The sequence below is a fragment of the Mytilus trossulus genome, chromosome 5 (assembly GCF_036588685.1).
Source record: "Mytilus trossulus isolate FHL-02 chromosome 5, PNRI_Mtr1.1.1.hap1, whole genome shotgun sequence".
NCBI lineage: Eukaryota > Metazoa > Mollusca > Bivalvia > Mytilida > Mytilidae > Mytilus > Mytilus trossulus.
This window is the reverse complement of record NC_086377.1, coordinates 43778313-43797853: the sequence shown is the minus strand read 5'-3', so window position 1 is coordinate 43797853 and position 19541 is coordinate 43778313. Positions and strand designations below refer to the sequence as shown.

Here is a 19541-nt window from a genome sequence, read left to right as displayed (position 1 = left end):
AAAATGTTTATCAGGTCAAGATCTATCTGCCCTGAAATTTTCAGATGAATCGGTTAACCTGTTGTTGGGTTGCTGCCCCTGAATTGGTAATTTTGAGGAAATTTTGCTGTTTTTGGTTATTATCTTGAATATTATTATAGATAGAGATAAACTGTAAACAGTAATAATTTTCAGCAAAGTTAGATTTACAAATAAGTCAAATGACCGAAATGGTCAGTTGACCCCTTTAGGAGTTATTGCCCTTTATAGTCAATTTTTAACCATTTTTTATAAATCTAAGTAATCTTTTACAAAAATCTTCTCCTCTGAAACTACTGAGCCAAATTAATCCAAACTTGGCCACAATCATCTTTGGGGTATCTAGTTTAGAAAATGTGTGGCGTGACCCGGTCAACCAACCAAGATGGCCGCCACGGCTAAAAATAGAACATAGGGGTAAAATGCAGTTTTTGGCTTATAACTCAAAAACCAAAGCATTTTGAGGAAATTTGACAGGGATAAAAATGTTTATCAGGTCAATATCTATCTGCCCTGAAATTTTCAGATGAATTGGACAATCGGTTGTTGGCTTGCTGCCCTCCAATTGGTAATTTTTAAAGAGATTTTGCCGTTTTTGGTTATTATCTTGAATACTATTACAGATAGAGATAAACTGTAAACAGCAATAATGTTCAGCAAAGTAAGATCTACAAATAAGTCAACATGACCTAAATGGTCAATTGACCCCTTAAGGAGTTATTGCCCTTTATAGTCAATTTTTAACAATTTTCATTAATTCGGTAAATTTATGTAAATTTTTACCAAATATTTTTCTCTGTTACTAATGGGCAAGGTTCATTATAGATATAATTGTAAGAAGCAAGAACGTTCAGTAAAGTAAGAACTTCAAACACATCACCATCACCAAAATACAATTTTGTCATGAATCCATTTGTGTCCTTTGTTTAATGTGCACATAGACCAAGGTGAGCGACACATGCTCTTTAGAGCCTCTAGTTTTGTTTTACACTGTTACACCACTGCCGCGATAGGGGAAGTGTTGGCTCATTCAAACGAGTTAAACCCCGCAACATTCTGTATTTGTCTGTCCCAACCAATTCAGTAGCCGGTAATTCAGTGGTTGTCGTTTGTTGTTGTGTAACATGTTCGTTTTCTTTCATGAATTTTTAAATAAATTCGGCCTTTGATATTCTTGTTTGAACTGTTTACATTTGTCATTTCGGAGTCTTGTATGGTTGATTATGTGGTATGGTTTTTGCGCATTGTGGAAGGCCGTAAAGGGTCAATCTGTTGTATAAGTTGTCGTTTGTTTATTGTGTTATCAACACATTTCCTACCTATCCTTGATCATGCGAGTATGTATCCGTATTTCTTTTTTACTTTTTGCTTTCGAAAATCATGGTGAAAAAACACTAAAATTTTGAATGTTTAAATCATACATACATGTACGTGTACGCCAAATTTATAGAAATATTATTAATGCGAACCGATGTGAATTAACTCGATCGCATAAAAGTGGATCAACACCAGAGTTTGTATACGCGTGCAATAGTCTTAAATAGACATTTGTGAAGTTTTACTAACTCTAATGCGTAAAAAAGACGCATTATTGCAACTTCATTAATGAATTTATACTCAATAAGTAAGTTGTATAATTACAGTTTCATACAAAACACATGAGCATTACTTGCAACTAGAACAAACAAATTAAATTTTCATGAACATTAGAACCAAATGAGACAGGCGAAAAAAAACAAAAGTCGGAAACAAACCGACATTGTTATGGGAAACATCGGCCATTAGACAAACAAACAGCATCTACCAAACACAAGGTTAAAAAAAAATGTACAAGTAGGCGTATAATACCGGTATATTTCTGTGAGAAAAATATTGTTGGCCTATTTGAATTGAGTTTGATGATGAGACTTTACGAAAACAACTATATAGCCTTTTTTTACGAATATTAACAAAGTTATTCCTGTTGGTCTTTTTTATGATCTCTCATGTCTGTATTCCTATTCTTTATATTTTAGCACCCCCATGACTATATTTTTTTATTTGTTTCACCTATTTTTCTCTAATTTTTATTTCATTTTTGCCATTAATTTTATTCTACAGGTTTACAACATTATTCTGTAATCCGAACTCCCTGTCTAGGCCTCTTGTAAATACCGGATAACTGTTGAATTTTGAAAAAAAAATTAAATGAACAAGAGAAAAAGTTAAATGCTTCGTCGACTCGATATGAAAAAAAAAGAAAATTGTATCACAAACCGGTAACTTTCATTTCAATCTATTATAGTATTAAGTGAAAAACATGAGTATTACAATTTTCAGGGTTAATCCATGTGGGAACTGAATATTTTGAACAATTTTCATCCAATTTTTACAATACGTTCAATTGAACCCTCACATTCCAAACAAACCCCAACATTTATTTATAAATAAGGTCTCTGTCATTACCTGTATATAACCTATAGACAGTTTTGTCAGTTTGTCACTTTTAACATTTTCCTGTTCTATATGTTCCCGTCTAACTCTACATGTAAGCGTCTAACTCTACATGTAAACGTCTAACACTACAGGTATGCTCTTTGGTTTACTTATATTTTAACATTTTAATTATTTTAATCCATTTTGTAAAGAAATTAATTATATATGTGAAAAATTTTCCTCTGGGGGTTATCTTAAATTCCACCCTTATGTAATATTGTTTTTTAGAAGGGAGGTGTTCTGATTTTATTTCAGATTATCATTTAAAGGAGGGTCTCACTTTGTTTTTGTTTAATTTAAAAAAAATGTCGTTTTTCAGTGGAATATTTAATGCTTCTACTGGTGTTTTTCAACGAAAGAAGATGAAGAACAAAGGAAAAAATGAAAATATTAGTCCATTACATGCGCTGTTGCCTGGCGCTAAAATTACCAATGGTGGCTCAAAGATTTCAGTGAATGTAGGAATTTCTCAAGAAACACTGATATTTAACATCGGCGGAGTGAAATTTGAGACATATCGTTCAACTCTGTTCAAACAGCCCAAAAGTTCGCTTGCTAAAAAGGAGTTTTTGTTGAAGCATTACAGACCAGAATTCAAAGATTATTTCTTTGATAGGGACCCAGATACATTTAAGGTAACATAACCAATAATTATATTTTCTCTCTCTGAACTATTTTGACCGCAATTATTCCAATAATATGAAGAAAAAAGGATAATTACATTTGTCATGCCTTGAAATTAAGAATTGAAATTGACAACGGTTGGTTGTTTTATAAAACGTACCATGAAAATTGAATTATCTTTTTTATTGTAAAAACTTTAATTGTAAAAAAAAATATTCTAACATGAAAATTGCTGCTTGGCGTGAGTGACATTTCAAACATCTAGATTGCTGCCTAATATGAAAGAAAAAACATATTTCATATCCGTGAAGCTCTAATAACTTTACCGGGGTTCAGTTTTCCTTTTGCTACATTTTTCTTAAGTTTTACCGCTCTTTAGCGTTTGTATAAGGTTTTGCATTTTTAAAACCAGTTGACATCAACAATCACTTAAGACACAACAAATGCAGTAAATTCAGTACCTTCTAAGTCATGTTATATACAAATAAGAAAAATTAGTATGATTACTAATGAGACATCAATATACATGTACCAGATGACTTAGAAGTTAGTAACTACAAGTCATTGAACGACCTTCAACAACATCTCTCATTTTTTTTGTGCATTTTGTAAATATGTATTGATGTAATTGTTATCTCTTTACCGATGCATTGGCGGATCCAGGGGAATCCAAAGGTTGGACCCCCCTTTATGGACTTTGGAACAATGCTTTTGAATGGGACTGAGTATATAGTTGGACCCCCCCCCCCCCCCCCCCCCCTTTAAAATGGCTGGATCGGCCCCTGCGATTTAATGCATAGCTTTGTGAGAATAAAAGATATATGACAATATGAATATCCCAAACCATATTAAAGTACGGTATAAAATGTTTTAGGTTGATATACATGTATCTGCACGCGTGATAATAATTGTAATTATAGCTCAAAAAACTTTAAATAAGTTATTTTCGAATCCAAAATTGATCGACCGTTGTGCTACTGTACTTCGAAGCTATTTTACAATTTACAAATGCAAATTAACAATTGAAACAAAAAAAATGCAAACAATACCCTGAAAGAAAGAGTAAATCATATACATTCAGTATGATATGATCTTTATTCATCGACAGTGACAATGCGTTTTTTTAGGTCAACTGGTCAATTACCTAATAAAACATATTATCTACCGTTACCTTTTTATAACCTTTACATGACATAGTCCATTAGTTGTAAACAAGAGTATATGATTACCTTCATCATTATATATAAAAAAAAAATAAAGAGATGTAATATATGATTACAATGAGACAACTATCAACCAAAGTTCAAGTGACGGCGATATCAGAACTATACAGGTCACGTAGATTTGTACGACCACCAACATTGACGAAATTTCGCAAAAAATATGAAAATTATGTTTAATAAATTTTAGATATTACAAAAATGCGAGGGGGGATATTCCCTGGCAAGATTCATTCATGCTGACTTCCTCCAAGAAAGTATTTGCATTTTTACGAAACTGTACAATGGTTTACAGTTCAAAACTATAGAGTTCTTGCATATCACAATGTCAATGTTTGGTTTTCTTTTTAAATTGGTCCCCTATAAATTTATTATTTCTCCAGCCTTGTGAAGGTATCTTTAACATTTTAAAACTAATCGTGTATATCTATAAAAAAAAAAGCATAAGAAGCAATTCCATATTCTGACACAGTAGAACCTTGGCATTAGTGCAGATTTATAATTACAGGTTGTGTTGAATTATTTACGTTCCGGCGAACTCCATTTGCCGACGTATATGTGTGGTCCAGCCATCAAAACTGAACTTGCATTCTGGGGGATACCGGAAGGACTTATAGAAAGATGCTGCAGCATGAATTATAATTCCTACAACAAAACTCTTGATGCGCTAAACCAACTCGAACATGACCGAAAAGGCAGCTTTATTTTATCACAAGAAGATAGCAATTCTAAAAACACTTCTACGATAGATAGCTTCCGGACGAAAGTGTCTTTTGTGCTGAACCAACCAGATTCTTCCAATACAGCCAGGGTAAGATACATGTAGCTGATAGTTAACCTGGAATCCTGTCAAATATTTTCGATTCTGCTAAGCTTCAATTCAAATTCGAACCGGAAGTCCGCTTACGGTATTGAAAATATTTTGTCAGGTTCCCACACTAACTGATCGTCACCTGTCGACTGCATATTTACTTACCATATTATAAGAAAACAGTTTTAAATTCTCTGTATTAAACCTTTGACGTAAAGGGAACACCAGCTTCAGTTTGGATGGAATAGTACTTCTGTTGTGTTTTAAATTATATTCCTGTGTACCGACTCCTTTACATACATGCAAACCCATTGCCTCTTGTCAGTGAAGTACACACAGTTTTTTCAAAAGTAGCACTGTTCGCCTTGAGTGCATGATGTTTTGGGATTATTATGTATTTATTTCATTGATATCACAAAAAGGGGGAGGTAAAATAGTATCTGTCAAGATACACTCACCTCAATTCCTTAAAGAAAGTATTAGTATTTTTACGAAGCTCCCCAACTGTTCTTCCATAGCATACTAAATGCCACTGTCCGACTTTCTTTTTAAGTTGGTGACCTATAAATGTTTAGCAAATTATTATGTAATTTTGTGTTTTCTCAACAAACAAGTGATGATACAGACATTTTCGTCAATTTGACGTTTGAATTAAGTAGGCAGTTTCATGTCTACTTTAACAGGATTTAATCCGATTACGCATTTAAATAAATTAAATTAAAGGTGTTCTACTTTCATCTTCAATGACGGGTGTATAATCCGATTTAATCCGATTTAAATTGTGAGAAAATGCACGTAATACTTACCCGGATATTATCATTTAATTCGTAAATATTAAAATGAGATAGGAAGCTTTAAGACACGCTTGTTTGTATACAAAATGATAAAATAATATATATGCTTCCCTCTTAGGTAAGTCCCCCCCCCTTACAAAAAGTTCTGGATCCACTTTTGTTTACAATAAAAATGTTTTTCCATTGTGGTTTTTTTAATGGCTATCATTACCAAAATTACCTCCACGCATGTCTGTGCATGACGTGTATTCTAGCGGTTGCGTTCTCAGATCGAGTGCCACTTTTATAGATCTTAAGAAATCGTATATTAAGTTTAGAAGTGTAATATAATAGGGTTATTGCATGAATATTGGGGAATATTGTTCCGAGTAGATTTTTATATTGCACGAGCTTGCGAGTGCAATATATGTTCTAAGAGGGACAATATTCCCCAATATTCATGCAATAACCCTTTTATTGTTTAGCAATATACTATTTGAAAGTGAAAATTGGTCTAAACTAAGATTTTGTCGTTGATGACGACATGAATTTTCAAGATTTATTGCACTAGTGCAATATTATACAATTACTGTCTTTTGGTGAGGTAAATGTGTGGTTTTATTGACTTTTGAAAAACTGATATTCACTGAGGCCAACGGCCGAAGTGAATATCAGTTTTTTCAAAAGTCAATAAAACCACATATTTACCGAAACAAAAGACAGTAAATGTTTTATTCCATATTCCGAGAGAAATTAATGTAATGGAAAATATTTACTAAAACCAATTGTACATCAAACGTTTTTTTACCAAAATTATACACCTAAAAGCACGCGACGTTTTGCGCGGTGAATATCCTTTTTCCGCAGGTGAATATGCTTATTTATTCAAAATCCCATTCATATAGAAAACCCTACTAATATTTTATCAATATGGAATAATAGAATTTATTGCACGCTAACTTTTTGTTACTTTCTGTGGGAAATATTATATTGCTATACAATAACTATACAATAACATAAAATTTTGAATGAGATATAATCATGATAATAGATATTTATGTAGCAATCGATTTAAATGATACATAAAGCATTCTCTATCTTGAGAATGACCACTATATTCGATCTTAATGAATTATTCACAGTGGCGGATCTAGGGGTGGGTGTGTGTTCAAACCCCCCTTTTTGGAAGATCAATGCATGTGAAAGGGGACGTGTTGTTGGAACTCCTTCCTTTTTAAAATGGCTGGATCCGCCCCTGATTATTTTTTTTATACAGATATAAGGAGATGTGAAATCGTTGCAAATAAGACAACTATTGATTGAAGTTCAAATGGAGTGGATGTAAACATTATTATAGGCAACCGCACGGCCTGCAACACAAAAACCATACAGTATAGTCTACTATAAAAGGCCTAAATATGAAAATATTAAAATAATTCAATTGAGAAAACTAACGGCCTTATAATTTATGACAAACAATTAACGAAAAACAAATATCAAAGACCACTAAAATACAGGCCAATATTTGGAGAAGAGATCTTCTTTGGATTTGTGAATTCTATACTATGCCCAATTCTGTAATGCTTCAGTAATACTCTAATATTGAGATAAAATTATGCAAACAAAATGGTTTAAGCATATATACTATTTATGACTCGGAGATAATTTTGAAACATTTGTTTTAGATCAATTATATCTGTTTTAGATCAATTATATCTATTGAGATACAGTACTGAACAAATTTCAATGCCAGACTAAAGTCTAGTTCTGATGAAAACCTCGTTGAATGTAGACCTACAATATAAAAAAGAAGATGTGGTATGATTACCAATGAGACAACTATCGACAAAAGACCAAAATGACACAGACATTAACAACTATAGCCTGTCGCCGTACGGCCTTCAACAAAGCCCATACCGCATAGTCAGCTATAAAATGCCCCGATAAGGCAATGTAAAACAATTCAAACGAGAAAACAAACGGCCTTATTTATGTAAAAAAAATACAACTTTACTTTGGTTATATCATTTCCTTGCAAGGACACAAGTACTGAAGAATTTTTGATTTTCTTTTAAATTGAGATTTTTGTATCCTTCATAAATTGAGAAAACATTTTCAATAGATATAGGAAGATGTGGTGTTAATGCCAACGAGACAACCCTCCATCCAAACAACAATTTTCAAAAAGTATTATAGGTCAATGTTTAAAATTCATAATTCTCTGCTCTATGAACATCTTCATCATGTACACAAGGATGAACATTTTGTATGCTAGACGCGCGTTTCGTCTACACAAGACTCAACAGTTTATGAAGATTTGATAGTTACAATAATTATAGGTGCACCCTTATATAATAAATGCACCGTATCAAATGCATATCTAAGATGTCATTTTGTAAAGAACTTCTCAAACTGTCACGCGTAGTGGAGACATGCATCATTTATAACTACCAAACTTAAAAGAAAAATTAATTACAAACTACAGGGTCCATATTTAGGTAACAGTCACATGTGCTTAATCTAACATGTATGTAATACTTGTCTTTTTCCAATCACAAATCATGGTATTTAAAAAAAAACCACCATACAAGGAAAATCCGCATTTAGTTTTTTAAAAACTATTGATAAATTTCATTGTAATTTCAATTTGACGTCTTTGTCATTTTATTTTTTTAAATTTCGATTTCTTCTGCTGAGTTACAATATAAATTATGTAGTATTTGCATGTTTTTAAATTAAAGTCTATTCCAGCCAAAATAGTATTTCACAACATTATGTCAGAACGTGCAACAAAATTAATAATGTTGTACATATACAGTTTTTTTTTATCAGAATCTGTATCTGTTTGATCTTTGTATTTAATCCTGCCAAGACACCATGTTGCGTCAGTGAAAGAGTGGTTAATTTATATATATATATATAAATGTTGTTCATCGACTGTATCACTAGAATGTCATGTTGCATAAGCATTTAAATCGAACCCAAATACCAGTCGCCTTCGGTCTCTTAGGCTCTCCGGCTTTCTTCTCTAATAATAGTTGTCATCCACGATTTCTCCAATAGTGCCAAAAGTGGTATTACACACCAATAATAAATAAATTCTCATGATAATAAAAGCAAATAGAAAATAGGGACTCCATTATTAAACACCTTGAGTTGGTATTACCTAGCTATTGTACCATTTTTAATTGTTATTTGTTTTCCTGTACTATTAGCTACATGGTGTGTTAGTACTTTGCTCTTTTTATAGAAAAAGTAAAAATAACAAAACTACATGGAAAATTTGAAAAAATCAAAACGGAGATTCCCTTATCAAATGTCAAAATCAAAGGCTCAATCACATCAATCGAATGGAAACACTTTCGTATGTAAAAAAAATTAATAAATTTTACCGGTTAAAGCTCGCTATAATATAAAAAAAGAAGTTGTGGTATGATTGTCAATGAGACAACTATCCACAAAAGACCAAAATGACACAGATATTAACTATTGATCACCGTACGGCCTTCAACAATGAGCAAAGCCCATACCGCATAGTCAGCTATAAAAGGCCCCGATAAGACAATGTCAAACAATCCAAACGAGAAAAGGACGGCCTTATTTATGTAAAAAATGAACGAAAAACAAATATGTTACACATGAACAAAGGACAACCACTGAATTACAGGCCCCTGATTTGGGACAGGCACATACATAAATAACGTGGAACATTTTACTTGTATAAAAGTCGTATAAAACGTATTGTGTGAACAAAACAAACAAACATAAAAGTTACAAATTTCAAGATTGTTTAAAGATCTTTTTAGTAAGGAACGTGCTTGTTGGTAAATTCTGGCCAGTGAGTAATATTTTCTTGTTACAATTTTATACATGTAGTTTACATTTCTATTTTGAAAACTATGAATTAGCCTCTAGTGGTGTGTTGGTATTTTGTTTATGGGAGATTCTTGCAACACTTTATATATCATGCATTGTTAAGTTGAAGTGACAATGGCAATTTATTCACTACATATTGAATATTCTGTATTACTTTGTAAAATAAATTCAACACCGGTACCTTAAAAATAGTCAACAGTAAGGGACGACATCAAAAGTTCAATGTAGGATAAAAAAAAAAACTTAATTCACATAGTTTTTTCACTGACCCCCACACCCCTCTTAACTTAATTTGGGAACAAATGATTTACCATTAGGGATATATGTAAAAACGATTTTAGATATAAAAAACTGGCAGCAATTTTAACCCTCCCCCACCCCAACCCCTAAACTATTTGATTTAAGTTTATTTTATCTTACAACGATCTGTTGATGTCGTCCCTAAAGGTAAAGTAACATAATTATTGTTATTGTAATTCTTTATTTTAATTCAGTGGGGATTTGATTTTCTATACAGACCTGACGTTCATAATTTGATTTTTTTCTTTTTCTTTTGTAGTTGTATGGCGTTATATCACTACTGGTCGTTACATTATCAATAACATCTTTTCTTGCCGAATCACACCCTTCAAACCGTATTACAAATTACTACACTGAAGTCACACGTGTGTTTAACGAAACATTGAATGCAACAGTTGATATAGTGACTGAGAAGTCAGAAGAACTTCCTCATCCGGTTCTACTAAGGATAGACTTAGCGTGTATGATATTTTTTACTATTGAATATTTGATACGAGTTCTTACAGCCAGGAAGCGATTCCGGTATATGCGTTCAGTAATGGGCGTCATCGATCTGGTTGCCTTGTTGCCAGATTATGTTCAACTACTCATATTGGCCTTTGATCCTGTGCTTGCTGGAACAGACACCGCCAAGATTATTGCTATTTTGAAAGTTACACGTGTTCTCCGGATTTTCCGTCTGGTCCGACATATTCCTGGACTTTGGATTTTAATTTATACATTAAAAGCAAGTTTAAAGGAGCTGTTATTGATGACTGCGTTTTTAATGGTGGGGATGCTGATATTTTCATCTCTAATATATTTTGTTGATGACAGAGAAACATTCACGAGCATTCCACATAGTTTCTGGTGGGCTCTTATTACTATGACAACTGTTGGTTATGGCGACATGTATCCCGTGACCGCATGGGGGTATGTGATTGGCTCACTTACTGCCCTGTCTGGTCTTCTTATGATTGGATTTTCGGTACCTATTCTTGTCAACAACTTTCTTATGTATTATAAATATACCGAGATTGCCATAGACGAAGAGAGATTGAAACGTACTAAACTTTCCCATGAATCATCGCACAGTGCTAAAAACAATGGTGGACTTAATTTATCAACCAATGAAAACAATAACAAATGTGAGCATATATTTACTTTGGAAATGAGTGAGAAACTGTGAATTAAATATAGTATTAAGAAACTGTACATTGATAAAGTAAAACCCTCAGAACACGTTGTATGTGAAAAAAATGGTTGTACATTCTCTCTCTTGAGAAAATTAAATTTTCACATTTCAAATAATATTTTTTCGAGAATATGGCCAGCAAATTACATGACCGAAATGTAACCACTTTGTGGTGTATTTAAAAGGAACAACTGGCCAAAACTACACTGTAAAAACAAGTGTTAATGATTTAACACTATTATTAACACCTTCCTGGAAACACTTATTTAACATGTTAAAATGTTAATCATTAACACTTGTGTTAATAATTATTAACATGTTAATGTGTTAAAATGATTAACACATTACATGTGAATTTGCCTGGAAACACTTAATTAACACTTTAACATGTTTATCCTTGTGGAAGTGTTAATTTCTTTAACATGTCACATGTTTAACATGACATTAACACTAGTGTGCAAAAAGATGAATGGGTGATTTCTGACGATACACAACATAATTGGTTCTTGTTTTTTACCTGATCAGTTATTTGCATTGGCAAACCAATAATAAGCAACCAAGGATGTTGTTCATTGCCTTTGACATGTTCTTTTTTATGAAATAAAGGAATTGTGCATTTTGTAATGTTTTGAATAAGCATTAATTCAAGGGAAAATTCCAAAATGGAAATAGAACTTCATAAAATATGAATACCAAAGAGAAAAATAAACTGAATAATGTACCACAAATAGACAAAACCTAACAAACGACAGTCTTCTAAACAACACATTGAAAAAAATGGAAATGATACAAGATACAAGATATTGTCCACAGTACACTGGTGCCTGTCTTGCCCTGTCATTTTTTATGTTCAGTGAACAAAGAAAATGGAGTAAAAAACCTTATTTGGTATTGATGTTAGAAAACCATGTTATATACGTGTACTAGTATGTGTACCAAGTTTCAAGTTGATATGACTACTACTACTACTTCACTCTAAACTAACTTCTAAACTAACTTCACCAAAATGTTTTACAAGATTCAGGACAGACAAATGAATGGATTGACAGTCTGAAAAGAAATAATGACATCTACTATCATAGATAAGTCATTGAAGACAGAAACAGCACTAAATATAAACCATGGTCATCTCAGGTACTCTGGAATTCTGAAAGTTTCCTTAAGTGTGAATTCTTAATAAAACATAATAACCATCTGTATAGTTTTTACTCATTTTTATTTCTTGACAACACGTCAGAGAATTTTATCCAATTGCTTGATTTTTGCTGGGTATATTGATCCCCAATAGCCCACTGTTGTAAAATCCCCAGTGTCTGGGAATAAATTTCGGGATAATCCAAATCAAAAACATAATAAACTGCAGTTAGTAACAGTTATGAGTCCAACACATTTAATGTTTGTCCTATTATTTTCCTGCCATCTCCAATTACGTGTGAACATAAGGTATTTCCCTCCTGGTCAAGGAAGACCACTACATACGGAGCCTCTTCCTCTTCCGTTTCCAAGTGTTTTATGGGAAGGGAATCTATTTTCTGCACATTCTGGGAAAAAAAAAAGTCAATTCTTTTTTTATGAACTTCAGTGATGAATACAATAATTGGTCCTTGTACAAAAATTTAATAATTAACTTTTCACTTATTTATTTCATGCATTATATTTTATAAAAATAAATAGACAATGTGTCCATGCGACACAGATGCCTCCACTTGCATATAATTTAAAAAGGGCCATAAATCTAGAACAATAAAAGTGATGCCACCCAAATTCGAATTTGGTCTATGTTTTGAGGTTATTCATGTAATCATTTTGAATATAAGTTTCATTAATGTAAAAAAGCCAATTCTAATGTCAATTATCACAAGCAGGTTTTTTTTTGTGTAACTATACACACATCTTGACAAAAGAGCTATTGAATTCATTACTACCACTATCTTAATTAAAAGTATCAGTTTCTTGTACCAATATCAGAGTTTTATCTGTTTAAACTGTTACAAATTAATCTACCAAAATACTGTTTAAATGAATATACCTTTACAACTTTAATGCATGACTTGGATTTAATCCCTTTCCCCTTCTTTCTGTTAACATTGTTTTCTAACCCTTTTACAAGAGCAATACTCTTTTCTGTCTCTGTTTCCTGTGAAGAAATATTAAATAGAATAAATGAAAATTTCTTTTGCAACATGATAACATGTTTACTAAGTATAAATAAGAAGATATGGTATGGGTGCCAATGAGATAACTCCCCATCCAAGAGTTTGATAGCAATTTATGGTAATTTTACAATTGTAATTTTAGTGTAACTTTCATACTTATATTTCCCAATATAAACATGTCATATTAAAATGGTTTTCTGTGATCAAATTGACCACTTTCAAATTAAGTACAGAAAAAAATTGTAAATCATGCACGCTTTTATGGATTGTGGGGCTAAACTTTATCCAAGCACTATGAGGTTCATCAAGCGCCTATGTGATCGCCATAAAGCAGGATGATCAAGATCATGCCCCTATTAAAACAAAATAATACTGGTCACTTATACCAGAGTAAAATACAATAAACTTGAAAAGTTGTCTAATAAGCTTGATATTATTAACTGTATGTCAAGTAAAAAGTAAAATAACAAAAATACCGAACTCCAATGAAAAGTCAAATTTTGATTTATATATATATATGAAAAAGGTGTTCATAATATATTTGCAGTTAGTGTACCTCAGTGGATAGTTTTACATCTTTTGCAACAATTTTCATCATCCATTCCATTTTACCAGCAATATGTTCTCTAAAATTGTCTGGGTTTTCTTTATTCTTCAGGCAGAAGAATTCATGCATAACCTATAAAAATAAGACCTTCTTTGTTTCATAACAAATAATAAAATATATGTCTTACCTTCAATGTCAACTGTAGCCATTTAAAAAATAATTATAAAAACACTGAAAACATTTTTTCAAACATAAGAAACCCAAAAATATATTTGTATATTAGGTACATGTACAAAAAATTGCCTTGCAATTTGGGAAAAAAAAAACGACTTTTAATGCTACTAAAGGCACAAGTTTTTACTCGTTAAGTATAACAACATTTCTTATCAAAATATTAAATTAAATGAATTTATACATGACAAACTGTATAATATTAAAGTAAACTTACGAAACTTCCTTCCTCAAAGCAGGGGAATTTTTCCATAATTGGTCCAAATTTTCCTGGCTTTAGTTTTGATTGCCAAGTCAAACGCCCATCTCTAGTGTGTTGAAGAAGTGTTCTCAAATGTGTTTGTGACCTTTTGTTTTCCCATTCTTTTGTTATTTCCTTAACATGATTGTCCCACTGACCCAGTCCTCCTCTGGAATGACAGGATTTGATTGATCTCTAGTTCTGGATCCTACTTTAAACTTCTTAACTGGTGTTACATTATCATTATCACCATCAGACTGATCACGCTTACTTTTTCTATTTTCAAAGCATCTTCTTGTTCTTATTCTTTGACTTAATTTCGACACAAAAAAACTCTGTAAATACAAAACAAAAATAAAATTCTAAGTGCAATAAATGTTTAACGTGTTTTCCATGCCTTAAATAAAGAACTAGTATTATAGTATTATTGCGTAACAATATTCATATTGGCTTACATTTGTACAATAATTAATACTGACTTGTTTAAAACAAATTATATTAATGAAAAATGGATAAAATGTAGATCTTATAGAATTCTTTACACAAACATTTTTTATTCACACTAGCTACTCAATCCACCAGTGTGCCATAATCAAAGAGCTGATAGCTCTGAAGTGGAAGAAGGTGAATAAAAAGTAACTTGAATTACCATAAAAGCAGCCCCACTTACCCAGGCTGCTTTGTTCCGTTATTGTTAAAATGTATTTTTTTCTTCAAACAAGAAAAGGTCATAAGTACATGGATTTCCCATCCGTACAATCATTTTCTATGTTCAGTTGACTATGAAAATTAGGTAAAATCTTTAATTTGGCAGTAAAATTAAGAAGATCATATCAAGAGGAACACATGTGTACTAAGTTTCAAGTTGATTGGATATCAACTTCATCAAAAACTACCTCGACCATAAACTTTATAACCAGAAGCAGGACGGACGGACAGACTAGAAAACATATTGCCCATAAATGGAGCATAAAAATAGAAAGACTTGTAACATACCCGCCAACTTTTGAAAGTTCCCATATGGGTTTTTACTGCACAACAACAATTTTAAAGGTTACAATTTTAGCGACGTATTTTGCAAGATCTGGTCATTGTCTAGAAAAAGTGTCATATTTGTATGATGAACTTACATGCCTTTTCCTTAAGTCTGTTTGCATGATTCTAGTTATATATTAAATCGGTAGAAAAAATATACATGAAGCTAGCAGACCAGGGTTTATTTTCCAGATTAAGAATATGAGATGCTTGTTGAAATTTCCAATTTTGAATAATGCACAAAGATGGACCTTTAACAGGTTGGGAACAACACTCCAAATGAGGGTAACCTAACTGGAAGATCATCACAACCCACTGCAAAAAATGAGCACAAAAAAAGTCATTTATATTCATATTATTTGATGAAACTTTTCCCCAAGAACTATGCATCTATAAAAGTACTGAATGGTCAAAACATCATGTGTTTTTTATCGACATAAATTTTGTCGTAAATGTAACCAAATGATGTAGAAATTGTGTTTTTTCTTCAAATTTCCATCAAATTGTAATGTTTATAGTTCCCTTATTGCCTCTCTATTTGAATAAAATAAAATAATAAGAAGAATCTGTTTCTTGTTTTGTTTTGTTTTTGACAAATGATTGTTCACTGCTTGCAAATGAATCATTATATTTATATATCTTATCTGTATAAATTTTTGTTCATGTCTCCATCTCCTTATCATTTGTAAATGTTTAGACAAATAAGAAAGAAATAAGCTCCACATGTATATTTGCAACATCGTAAATTAATTTAAAAAATTTGTAAGGGTTCCGCGGAACCCAGTGTCTCGCCTACTTTTGCTGTAAATCGCAGGCTCAACAAAAATGACGAAAAAATCAATAAAAATATTCCCCTTGATACAATCTTTTGATTGTAAGAAGCTACCATGTACTGTCCAAGTTTGGTAAAAATCCAGCATAGTTTATGAATCTAATAAATGCTTTAAAAACTTTAACTGCAGACTTTACAGGTATGTAATGTTAACTGGAAGAAAATCTAAGTCAATTTAAAAGTAAAATACGGAAAAAGTGGATTTTTTTTTTCAAATTTACTTCTGGATACTATCTTATGATTATAAATAAGCTTCTGTTCAAGTTTGGTACAACCCAGGATAGTTTAAGAAAGTTATTTAAATTTTAAAAACTTTTACTACATGCAGAGTGAATGTAATGTTTCACTGCAGAAAAACTAAGTCCATTCAAAAGTAAAATACGGAAAAAATGGATTTATTTTTTTGTAAAATTTGCTTCTGGATACTATCTTATGATCATAAACAAGCTTCTATCATAGTTTGGTACAAAACAAGGATAGTTTAAGAAAGTTAATAAAATTCTAAAAACTTTATCCACAGAGTGAATGTTATGTTTCCCCGCAGAAAAAACTAAGTCCATTTAAAAGATAAATACGGAAAAAATGGAATTTTATTTTTACAAAATTTACTTCTGGATACTATATCTTATGATCATAAACCAGCTTCTGTCCAAGTTTGGTACAAACCCAGGATAGTTTAAGAAAGTTATTAAAATTCTAAAAACTTTAACCACAGAGTGAATGTAATGTTTCCCCGCAGAAAAAACTAAGTCCATTTAAAAGTTAAATACGAAAAGAATGGAATTTTATGTTTACAAAATTTACTTCTGGATACTATCTTATGATCATAAACAAGCTTCTATCCAAGTTTGGTAGAAATCCAGCATAGTTTAAGAAAGTTATTAAAATTTCAAAAACTTTAACCACAGAGTGAATATTTGTGGACGCCGCCGCCGACGGAAAGTAGGATCGCTTAGTCTCGCTTTTTCAACTAAAGTCGAAGGCTCGACAAAAATAACACACTAACACTAGTACTGCATGGATTTTAAGCATTATGAAAGTCATATTTGTAGAAAGCTTTAAAAAGACTTAAAACAGTGTAAAATGTCTTGCTATTTCTTAGCTTACACAATAAAATCTAATATATACTAACATTTACAAATTTAAATTTCAAGATTTTACTAGGACTAGACCTTTTATTAGTCTAGCTGCACATATTGTATGTTGACTTAAAAATAGTAAGAAACAAATTTATCATATAAACTTCAATGTAATCCTTGAAAGGAGGTCTAGATTGCTTAAATAATTTATAAATTTTAATTTTTTTATTTGTCCAAAATCATTTAAATTCATTTAATCAACATCATTTTATGATTATTTGATTAAAATATTAATCATTTATAGTCTTTTTACAATTTACATTTTTAAAAGCAAAATAACTGAAAACAGGCTAAAACAAAGGGAAGTAACAAAAAAGTATTTCAATATTCCCAATACACATCGTTTTGATAACACAACGGCAGTTAGCCGGAGGTAAACATCGTTGATTACCAGTATGTTTGACACCCAAGCTGTCAAGTGAAGCCATATAATTATACATCTTCTTTGGTGTACAGGTAAAATTTAACACAGGTGTCAATTACACCCGTACAGTAGTAAGAAATGATCAAATATGGCGTCTGAAAATTTTCATTCATGAAATATTTCATACACGGGAGTTTTTTCTCCTAAACGGGAGGACGGGAGGAGACCCCTGAAAACGGGAGTTTTGTTCTCCCGCCGGGAGGTTCACATGTATGTTACGAAGGGCATCTAATTCACATGACAAAGGAAAACCATGAATAAAGTCAACACTTTATATATCCTTTTTATTTATATAAAAACAAAATCTTCTTGTCTGCAGGATTGCAAATTCGTAACTTCAAGGGCGAACTTGTAAACAGGGCGAGTTGTCCCGATACCAAATTCACGCATGCGTAATACAAATATCTACAGTTAAAACATCCTGTTACAAGTAAACAAATAACGTTCATGTGGATGAGATGAAATCTAATAATTTACATAAATAAAAGGGTCATATTTGCGATAGTGATTGTTTTACAATCATAATTTACAAATTAAATGATTCAGATGCCTAATCATGTGTAAAAATCGGTGTCAGGAATCTAAGTTGCTTTGAAATTGTAATACACGAAATGAATGCGGCATACGGAGACTGAATGCCAAGGGTCGGCCCCTTAAGTCTTCAGAAGACTTCACGTCTTCTTCCACTAAAAATGGGATTAATGTGTTTAAAAAGTGATACTTGTCAGTAAATATAATTTTCAGTTTGCATAACCGTCTTAAAATATATGACACAAACATGATAAATCCATTAAATGTAACAGGTATTGAAAGAACACAAAAGATATGCCCATGCTTTGTTTTTTGAACTGTTGAAAGTCTGCACTGTCTGGTACAGTGTACATGCACTTGTACCGGTTGTACTTGTTCTCTTCTTACTTGGGTATATTTTCAGATGTGTAATGGATCTGGAAACAAAAATATTACTGTAAAATAATCGGGTATTACCGTATATGTTTAAGTATGAATTTATCAGCTGGAGTGTATATATTTACATCGGAAATGACTGTTGTAAGGGTTACACTATTGACAGGATTATTGACCGGATAATGACAGGATTTTGACAGGATGAAATATAAAAGATCATAACTTTTTTGTTATTTGATAGATTTAAAAAATATTTAAAACCCGAAAAGATACTAAACTATATTTAATGAAAATCTAAAAAAAAAATGGAAAAAAATATGTTTTAGAGCAAAAAAAGTTGACCGGATGGATTTCAATTGCGCCGAGATATTGCCAGGATTTTGACTATGAGGAAATATGAATGGTCATAACTTTTTTATTATTTGACAGATTCTTAAAATATTAAAAACCCGAAACGATGCTAAACTAAATTTTAATAAAATCTAAAAAAAAAATGGAAAAAAATATATCCTGTCATTATCCGGTCAATAATCCTGTCATTAGTGTAACCCCGGTTGTAACAGTCATGTCGATGACGGTGAACAAGTTGAAAAGTATTCCGTTCGGAGAACACGTGACACCCATCCCCCTTTATCATGTTTATTATAATTTACTAAGTTGAATCCTTTTTAATTCCAAATTATAAGAATAAAAGCCATCACAAATGATAAAAAAGTTATTTTGATTATATAAGTATTTAACAAAAGATAGGGATATATG

At 31.8% G+C, this 19541-nt stretch overlaps 1 protein-coding gene and 1 pseudogene across 1 annotated transcript; one reads left to right on the top strand and one right to left on the bottom strand.

Annotated features, from left to right (window-relative positions):
- Positions 1 to 2772: 2772 nt before the first annotated feature.
- LOC134719667 (potassium voltage-gated channel protein Shaw-like) lies at positions 2773 to 11469 on the top strand. The gene is made up of 3 exons (XM_063582641.1): positions 2773 to 3128; positions 4846 to 5148; positions 10357 to 11469. Exons 1-3 carry the CDS (start codon positions 2799 to 2801, stop codon positions 11263 to 11265), a joined length of 1542 nt encoding a protein of 513 aa, XP_063438711.1. The 5' UTR covers positions 2773 to 2798; the 3' UTR covers positions 11266 to 11469.
- Positions 11470 to 12470: 1001 nt separating this feature from the next.
- On the bottom strand, positions 12471 to 15466 carry LOC134717975 (uncharacterized; annotated as a pseudogene).
- Positions 15467 to 19541: the final 4075 nt, after the last annotated feature.